Genomic DNA, 9,981 nt, shown 5'->3' on the forward strand with positions numbered 1-9,981 from the left:
TTGAATTGTTTTGATCTTTCTTATTTTTTTTACACCTTTTTTTTTTTTTGAGAAACTGCTTGCTTTTTTTTTCTTTGGATCTTCGGAATTTAGCAATATGGAACTTAGTTTATTTTTATTCAGAGAACACATAAGAGCATTTTTGAAAGGTGATCCACCCACAAGAGCTGCAGAACCAGCCCTTGAACTTAGTTTTTTGACTTTCATTTTAGGTACTGGGATCATGTCCTTCGGTGATACCAAACGTGAAGAGCTTGATGCATCAGAAAAAGTTGATTTTGATGTTGATAGTTGAATTTCGTCATCAGACTACGTTGACATGAAGATGGTTCGACGTCAGTCTCTTTACCTTCCTCTTCACTTTGATTAGACAAAAAGTCTATGTCAGAAAATACTTGTGGATTGTAGGGTAAAATTCCTGTACACTAGAAGCCTTTAATTGCAATATCCATGGTAGCTACTCTAATGTAAGCTTTTCCAATCAATTGGCCTATTTGATACAGCGTCACTGCTCGAAAGGGATGAGCTGTTAACTAGTTTCCTATCTCTTGTGCGTAAAACGTTTTGAATGGTTTCATAAAGGCTTTGTCAAGCGGTTGTATATGATCTGATGAGTGTGGTGGGAGACAGACAAGTGACACTCTATTTTCTCGAGCCATATCAATAATATCAAGGTTTCTAGTATGAGTTGTGCGTACATCAAATATGAGAACAACAGGATCATCCTTTGAAGCCTTAGCATAATTGCTAAAATGAGCGAACCATCTCGTAAAAATATCAGCTTGAATCCAGCTGGAAATGTGACAATCTCAATCGTTCTAGGGGGGAGGGGCACCATTAAGCAGCTCTGGTTTCATCCTCTAACGCGGAAATACCAGCAAAGGTGGCACAAAAATACCTAAGACTGAATGCACGTTACCACAGTCATAAGCCGTCCCCTTTCAGGAGATGATAGTTTGTGTATTTCCCTTTTACATCTAACAGCAATGACTTTTAAACTTTTATGTTGAACTGTGGTGACTCCAGTTTCATCCACATTAAAGACCCTTGCTGCTGATGAGTTGACTTTTTCGAGTTCTGGTTTCAATATGGGAAAAAAAAAATCTCTCAATTTTCTTTTGTAAAACCTTGTATCCTTGCTAAGGACAAAGGCTGCGGTTTTCTGAACAGAAGGATAGGATGTCGCTTAAATAAATAGTCGCTGCCACTTCCTACCAGCATTTTCTTTCTCAGCAGAAAAATGATTAGGAATACCATTCCTCATGGCTAGCTGAAATGCCTATTGCCTCAAATCCCTTGATGTTAGTCCATAATAAGAGCCCTCCATTTTCAAACAATAGTTTACTAGTTCTTCTTCCAGTTCTTTGGGCAAAATTGGTTTATGACCTAAAAGTGCTTCAAACAGTCTTTGAATATCTTCAATAGGTTTTTTAATATAGTTTTTTAAAGTGGATGTAGGAACACAAAATATTTTGGAAGCTTTTAGAAGTCTCATCCCATTTTTTTTTACAACTTTAACAGCCTCCTACATCTTGACTCTGTCCAATGTCTTTCGTTGAGACATCTGAAATAAACGAAAATCTGATGTAAAAAAAGTAATTCTAAATATCGCACAGTAGGCGATATTTGGAACATCAAGGTGGGCGATGTTAGGGACACTCTATCTTCTCAATATGGCGGAAGCTACAGACAAACCGGCTACTCTTGGCAAGTTAAACAAGATATCAATTGATAGGTCATTCCTTTCACTATTTCACGATATTATACAGTTGGGATGGCATGAGTAGTTCATAATCTACAGTACGTAATGTAATAAATAGCTTCATAACTTACAAGAACGAAAAATCTTCAAATAATCACAAAAAATACATGAGAAGAAATCACTCCACACAACTAACACAGCTTGTTACTGGAACAACTAAAATTTGTTTCTATTGGTTCTCCTCGCAGAGGCAACACTATGCAGTCCTAGATCCTAGATGGGCGGTATTAGGAACCTGAGCGATTTTCAGGCCATATGCCTTACGCCTGGCAACAATAAATGGCTCTAAAAAATTACTTATTCTTGATTGTCTACAATATTCCAAGAGCTCATTTATAAACTGCTTGTAATCAAAGTCCTTGGAGGAGTCTTGTACACCGCGTTTCAATCCTTTTTAAAGCTTTTCTCATCTCTGTTTTTTCAGTATGTTGCTCAAAATCACGACCTTCTTCTTCTTACTCAACACATTTATCATCCGTGTATTTTCCGTAAACAATCCGACCAACACCTGATTACATTAATGTGGAAGCTACAGCAATATTTTAATCAGTTTCTATCCATGACTCGTAACCCATGAGATTACACTGAAGGATTTTCTATCAATTTTTAGTTTCTAGGTCAATTTTTTTGCAAAACCTTGAGTCTGCGAAGCAGTTTCCAAATGTTTCATAATATAACCTATTCTTGATTCAAAAACTGGTAACCTTAAACGATAAAATGATAGTGATAATTCTAACATGCAAATGCATATAGAAAATTGCGTCCGAGTGATTTTGATAATAATATGTGACTGATAATATTAAACGCAATTACAGTAAGCGGAGACTACTGTATTGCCTTTTACTTCAAATTATATTCTCTGGTACATTTACAACATTCTTGTTTATTCGTTAATATGTGTATTTACAAAATTAATGAGTTACAAAACCTAAGACATTGAGGTTAGATATGACTTTCAACACTTGAACTCTTTTCTTGAAAAAAAAAATACATATATATATATATATATATATATATATATATATATATATATATATATATATATATATATATATATATATATATATATATATATATATATATATATATATATATATTTGTAATTCTTTTTATCCGGTTAATATGAAGATAGGAAAATAATCAAGTTACTTGATAAATAAACAGGGGAAGACGTGAGTTCTTTGCCGCTTTTCTTCTGTTCGACAAAAATTTAAAAAAAAAAAAAAAAAAAAAAAAACCTAGTTTGCAAGAAATTAAACGTGGAATTTAAGCAGTTTATCTACGAGTTTGTTAGCACTCTCAGCTTTAACGGGATGCCAATCCATCTCGGTTATTCTCTATTCCAGACTGATGAGTCCAAACAAGGACGAAACTTCAGTCTTTGGTCAGGTTGACCCGGCTGTCGGCATATTTCACCTAGAATTTAGTTTTTACTTTCGCTAACTTTTAAACTAAATTGTATCCATCTATTTCCCAGGTCCTTTCTCTGGCATCTTGGGCCAAAAGTTTGGTTGCAGGCCCATAATCTTCATCGGATGTCTGACTGCAACGACAGGGATTGCTTCCTGCTTCTTCACGACTTCCCTCAAAACCATCACTCTGCTGTTCGGAGGAGTATTTGGTAAGTGATCTCTTTCTTCCCTGTATAAAGTATAGGAAGCATGCTTTTAAATATCCACAAAAATATTTCCCTCAACGATTTTCAATTTTTTTTTTCTTTTCTTTTCTTTTTTCTTTTTTTCTTTTCTTTTTTTTTTTTTTGTATGATCTATCCAAGGAACGTTAAAAATGTTCAAACTGTAAACACTCTTATTATCATTACTTTTTGTCTTAAAAAATTCAACAGTTTTTTCGATTCGATAAATTGATTTACAAGTATTTTAATTTTATATCATTCTTAATCTTAAATTCTCAGCGGAGGTCTCCAGGATAAGTTCCTTCTCGGCTGAGTAGTCCCAATATAACCGAGAGTTTATTATACTTGATTGATGTTTTGTTACCCTATTCTCAATTGCCATTCATGATCAAATGATTCATGTTTATGGCATGGAACCAAAGAACACAAAATCGTACAAGGAGCTGCAATTATGAACATTTTTCTGTAAATTAAGATTTGTGTTTAAAATTCATTCTTTTGTTACTCAAAATTTGAATTGCATTTTTGTACCATCCTGCAAATAGTCCAGTTTCATTAATGCTCTATTGCAGTTATAGTTGTCTTTGCATTGAACAGTAAGAAATAGAAAATATTTAAATTTATATAATAACGATGGTATTGTGTTGCTCGGTTTCAATTCTTTACTTTCACTTATTAGTAGTTATTACTTAGCTTCGAGCCTGTTATGGAATTTTTATTTGACTGCAATGTTATTACATTTCAGGCATTGGATATGGCTTCATGAATACTTTGTTGCCCGTCGTCTTGAACTCTTATTTCCTGAACTTAAGAGCCACCGCCAACGGCATCGCCAACTCAGGGTCTTGTATCGGTTCTATGGTTCTTCCGGTGGTTTATGAATACCTCATCGACGCATACGGCCTGTCCGGCTGCTTTCTGTTGACAGCCGGCATCGTCCTGCACATCGCTGCTGTGGCAACTTTGATGCGACCTCCACCGTGGTTGCAGAGGACACGATCCTACCAGAAAGTAGCTGACAGTGACACTTCACCACACTCTCTTCAGTTGAAGACGATGAACGAAGAAGAAATGAGGAGTTTCGAAGGAGCGACTAACGAAACTGTTGCTAATGATTTGCAATGCAGCAGCAAGTGCGATGATCCTGAAAATATGAAATTGGGGACAGAAATTGTTGAAGCATGTAGCAACACACTCCAATCGAAGATGGAAAATAGCAAAATCAGTCTTTCTGGAAAGACAAAGACAGATGATGGTTTGAACGAAGTGGTTCCAAGTGCAATTTCTGGCTGTATACAGTCAAAGATTGCCTCGTCATTCGTCAGTGTCTTGACTTGTCCAATGTTTTATGTAACGGCCATAACCAATGTCAGCTTTTATTTCATCTACCACATGTACGTTGTCATCATCGTGGACTATGCTCTAGATGTCGAAGTCTTGGCCAGCAACACCAAGTATATCTTGTTCGCATTTTCCATCTCCGACCTTATCGGACGCTTGTCTCTCGGATGGGTGACAGACCGGAAGTTGGTCACTCGTCCCAGGTTCGTCATGGGGTGCATGACGATGATCGGGTTCGTCTTCTTCACTTTCCCTTTCGCAAACAACTTCGGCCTTCTGGTGACTGTGAGCTGCTGCTACGGCTTCTTGCTCGGGTGTACCATGGTCGTTTTTCCCATTTTGCTGCTGGATTTTTGCGGAGAGGAACTGCTCGCCGTTGCATACGGATGCATGTGCTTCATGAACGGGTTTTCGTCGTTCGGAAGACCGTTTCTGATAGGTGAGTTATTTTGGAGCAATTCTCCTCTAACTGACTTCACTGACTTACAATACCTTTAGAACTAGTATCTTTCTTGCTAATACCTTTCTCATTTCACTCACAGAAAAATATATCTTAAGAATGATAGTTATTTGCCGTTGTATAACATTTGGGGACTAGAGTGATGTGGCAGTTATCGATGCTGTTCTCAATCATATTTCGCATTAAATTCTTCTTTATGTCTTTAGTTAATAAACACTAGTGAATTAGTGGGAGATTTTTTCCTTTTAAACCACCAATTTTTAATCTCAGAATCCCCAAAGCAATGACAAATCACAGTGTTCCGGAAAGAGGCACTGGAAGAGCATTGTTCCAAAGTATGTTTTTTAATTTCTTTCTAGTTCATTGTATTCATATTTTAACAACAGTTTGTTGAAAATACTTTCCCTACATGAGTCAAATGCCTCGTCATCGTCCTTTTATTTCGAAACTGACTTTCCTTGCCACATTTTCGTATAAATAACTATAATAGAGCTTTCTCATAGGACCGAAAATGGCACACTGGCTTTTTTACGAAATTTCTTCCAAGGAATACTATTCTAGTAGCGGAATATACAACATATAGGAAATACAATCCCAATTGTTTTACATAACTCTTACACTTAGTACAGCTCGAGTAACCAAATCCAACTCTATTTGAATCTACAACTGTAGTGATCCAGTACAATTCTCAAAGAGAGCACAAAGAATGTTAGTACAAATCTCGTTCAACATACAATTGTAGTTTAGCACAGTTGTAATTCAGCGTTCATTGAAAAAGAGAAAAACTGCCCGTTTATCAGAAGACTTTCTCAAGAACCTGCGACGTACGTCGCATCGTCGCGATGCTCCTGCTACCAGCCCTCTCTTTCGTTCCTGTAAGGCGTGATTGTTCTCCAAAGTGAAGTCCAAAGCCTGTTATAGTGTGGCTCTGATGGATTGATTGAGACATGGTCTTGGCAATGTTTACCTCTTTTTGGGGGCGTTCAGTGAAAAAGGTGCGAATCATTGGCACAGATTTAAGTTAAAATACTTTTGAAAAACTACTACGAAAGTAACCCACTTAACACTGGCTAATTACCCTTCTTTTTGCTCCAAAAAGAGGTAAAAATTGTCAAGGTCTTCGCTTAGTTATACTAATATATTCGTAATATAATTTAATAAATAAAAGCAGTTAAACAAACAAAAAGTATTGCATCGAAGGAATAAATTCAATTAATTGGTAACTTGATAATACTGTTAAAAACACGAGAAAGGTACGTATAGAAGTTCCAAAGCCACTTCAATTATGTTGGAAGGGGTAAATATTTTCCTAACTCTACGAGCACATAGAGTTTGGAAGTCTACGGCTGCAGCCTCGGAGGATTATTCCGCACTAACGTGATTATTCTGCCTTGCATAAAAGCAATTATTTTACACCTTTGGGCTCTCCATGTTTGTCGTTCACAATTCGGCCATCTGCCTCAATAATACACATTTATGAGAGTCGACTGTATCGCCAAAAACTTTCAGAAGTTTCTCAAACGTCTGTTGGTCACTGATAAGGTAAAGCTAAATAAAACAACGTAAAAAGGCACATGTTTTTCAGGAAAACTACGATGTTTACTAATGCAGTTTTCCTGTAAATTTTGCATTTTTACGTTATTTTCTTGTTCTCTTATAAAATGAGTTTTCAAATTCTTCACTGACCAAGTTCATCCACAATAAAGCTGTGCTTTTCTCTCTCTTATTTTGCAGGGTATTTCCGAGACAACGCAGGTTCTTACTCGAGTATATTCTTCATCCTCGGAATAATTTCTGTAACTGCTTCGATGCTGTGGTTGCTGGAGAGGTGCTTCGTGAAGGACCGGAAGAACCGACTACCTTGTTCGGTGTGATCGAAGAATTAAACGTTGGAAGCACTTTGCTGAAAAATTAAATTCCCCATGCTCAAAACATTCGTCGGGTCGTTCCACCTTATTTGGCTGTGAAACGTCTCGTACGCAGCGCTAAATCTCGAAATATTTATATTTTTTCCACTAAAAATACAAGCAGCGAAAATTTATGGTATTTTTAACTCTCATTTTGTACTTTCACTGTGAAAAAAATACAAATATTTGGAGGTTTAGAGTTACGTACGAGACATTTCGCTGCCAAATACTGTGGAATGACTCTGTCAATTTCTGCTCGAATTATCACTGTATATAGCTTATAACTATACAAAATATTTTCTGTATTGAATAAAACTATTTGATGTTGAGAACAAGTTGTCTCATTCCATTTCCACGCTGCAAAATCAAACCCATTTTTAGTTCTTCTATTTTCGGGCTATATTCCCCCACCAATCAATGAAATGTACAATCTTTTCCAGAGTTCTTACTCTTTTGTAGTTTCTAGGTTCACTAAAAATATTCAAACATTTGTGGCGTCATCTGTATCTTTGTTTTCATTTCTTCGTTTTGGCTTCGTATCGCTTCCTCGCCATTTGCAGACGGAATGCATTCCCCCAGGAGCCAGTATCCATTCTTTCACCTGGCACTTTTATCGACAGATTTAAGAAAGGTGCACCCCCTCCCCTCACTATTTTACAGAATTTCTACAAAATCAACGTCTTTAGCAGTTCACAATGAAACATCAATAGTGTTCATTCTTGAGTCAAAGACAGAGTGCATTTTTCAGTTTTATTTGTAACAATGCCCTTTTTTTCAAAGGAGCATTAATTTTGAAATAGTACTTTGTTTAAAAACGCCAGAAGAATATGTAAAATAAAAATATTTTTAAAGCACTACAAAGATTATATTATGATTAGAAAATTAAAACAAATATCAAAAGTAAAACCTAATACTTAGTACCCTATTTCAGGAAGAGCCATCGCGATGGGGGGGGGGGGGGTGGATGGTGTGTGGAACGTGCATGGAGGGGAGCTTGATGGCTCTTCAATTTTTCAAACGCACAGGTAGATGGTGGTTCCAGCTTCTGGTTTAGGAGGGAGAAGGGAGTCTTTGAGCGATCTATTAGATGAACCTAATCGTAAGTTACATATTCCCTCAGAAATAAGGGAGTCAGGATGTTTCCCCCGGAAATTTTTCGAAATTGTGGGTTTGAATACGGAGTTTTAGAGGATCTTCGGTAGTGTTCGGGAAGGAGAAGTTGGGGGGCACTCCCCGGGAAGTTTTTAGAGATTGAAATTCCAAGAACACGATTTTTGATTAACTTCGACCATTTTAGAAAGAGGGGATATGTCGGGTCTTCCCAGGAGAAATTCCGAAAGCATACTTTGAAGAACATAGTTTGATGGTGTTAGGAGGAGGAGGAGGAGAGATCTCCAGAAACTTATCAAAAGGAGGCACTCTCCAGAAACTTATCGAAATTAAATCTCTTAAAACACAATTTTAGCCGACCTGCGATGATGTTGGAAAGATGAGTTTTCGGGGTTTTTCTCCCTCGAAATTTTTTTAAAATTTAAGACAATCCTTATTGTTATACTTTAAAAGCATTTCATGTGTATTGTCATTGCAATGCAGAAAGGAAGATGTGACTCAGGTCACACTGTTCAAAATCCAGGTCCTTTAAGTCATTAATGTTGGTCAATGTAATGGAGTTCTGCAGCTGTAAATTTTTTCCAACGAGCTACTAATATGATAAATTTACTTGTAGGCTATACCTCAAAATAAAATATTTCGATTAAAAAAGGAAAAAAAATCTGTGGAACATGAATATGTACACTTATTAAAAGTTATGCATTCTAAATTCTACAAGGCATTTTTTTTGATGATACCCTGAACATCGTGATTTTAGTGATTCGAAGAAATGCTTACTTTACCAACCCGGAGATCTTATTGGTAGTCGACGACAGCAAACATATGAAGGAGTTGGTTTGCAGAAGTGTATGCAAGGCAAGAGATCAACCACTAGGAAAATTTTTGTAGCTGTAAGATAATTTCTTCTACTAACATTAAGTTTTGAAACATCCAACTATGAAGAGTTTGGTCGACTAGTCAGCGGATTTTATTTGAAATACCCTTCAATGATGGAAAATGTGACAAATAAGGATATTTTGTCATTAAAAACAACTAAATACGTAGTTGCAGATGACTGCATTCTGAAAGGATTGTAAAACTGGTTAGAGAATCTACAGAAAAGGTATTTGGAGAAGTCGTGAGAGATAGGTTTATGCCGAAACTGAGTCATAAATCCAGCTTTAAACTTGAACTCAAAAGCAGAAACTTGTTTGTAATCAAATGGTAGTCTTAAATAGAAATAAATCTCACGGCCACATTTAAGGAACGGGTTTTTAGGGTTTAAACCCCCTCCAAAAAATTTCATAATTACTCCAAAACATGTTTTTCAGTATACTTTTTTTGCTGAAATTTTTTTTGTTGCTGTTTTATTTTTTCTTAATTATTATTTTTTTCAATTTCATTTTGAAATGAAATTATTGACGAATTGTGCAAACTCAGAGCTTTATGTGCTATATTCGTTTTTTTTTTTTTTTTTTTTTGTAGTTTTTGTAAACATCACTTTTTACAAAGCAATGCAGCGTTTTCCTTTAGATTTTGAATACACCGCTACAAACTCACCGAAATCTTTAAGTTTGAAAACGCCAAACTCAACATTTTACACATTTTTTAGGTGTCAAAAAAAAAAAAAAAAAAACACAAATTCAAAAAATGTAACTTCGAATTCGCGTTCATGAGTACACGCATTTTTTTTTTTTTTTTTGTTTAAATTTATTAAAAAGACACCAAATATTTAGAAGAGGTGAAGTAATGAAAAAAACACATATATTTTTTCTTTTTACTTAAT

The 9,981-nt window shown here is 35.9% G+C and overlaps 1 protein-coding gene across 2 annotated transcripts in view; it reads left to right on the forward strand.

Annotated features, from left to right (window-relative positions):
* The window catches only part of LOC129231414 (monocarboxylate transporter 9-like), a 29,010-nt gene extending 21,517 nt beyond the window's left edge, over positions 1-7,493 (forward strand). For both annotated transcript variants that reach the window (XM_054865728.1, XM_054865736.1), the window contains exons 4-6: positions 3,240-3,383; positions 4,144-5,178; positions 6,934-7,493. In XM_054865728.1, coding sequence (XP_054721703.1) covers positions 3,240-3,383; positions 4,144-5,178; positions 6,934-7,073 — 1,319 coding nt within the window. In that variant the 3' untranslated portion in view covers positions 7,074-7,493. The remainder of the gene's footprint in view (positions 1-3,239; positions 3,384-4,143; positions 5,179-6,933) is intronic.
* Positions 7,494-9,981: the final 2,488 nt, after the last annotated feature.

This window comes from Uloborus diversus, chromosome 1 (assembly GCF_026930045.1).
Source record: "Uloborus diversus isolate 005 chromosome 1, Udiv.v.3.1, whole genome shotgun sequence".
NCBI classification, from domain to species: Eukaryota; Metazoa; Arthropoda; class Arachnida; order Araneae; family Uloboridae; genus Uloborus; species Uloborus diversus.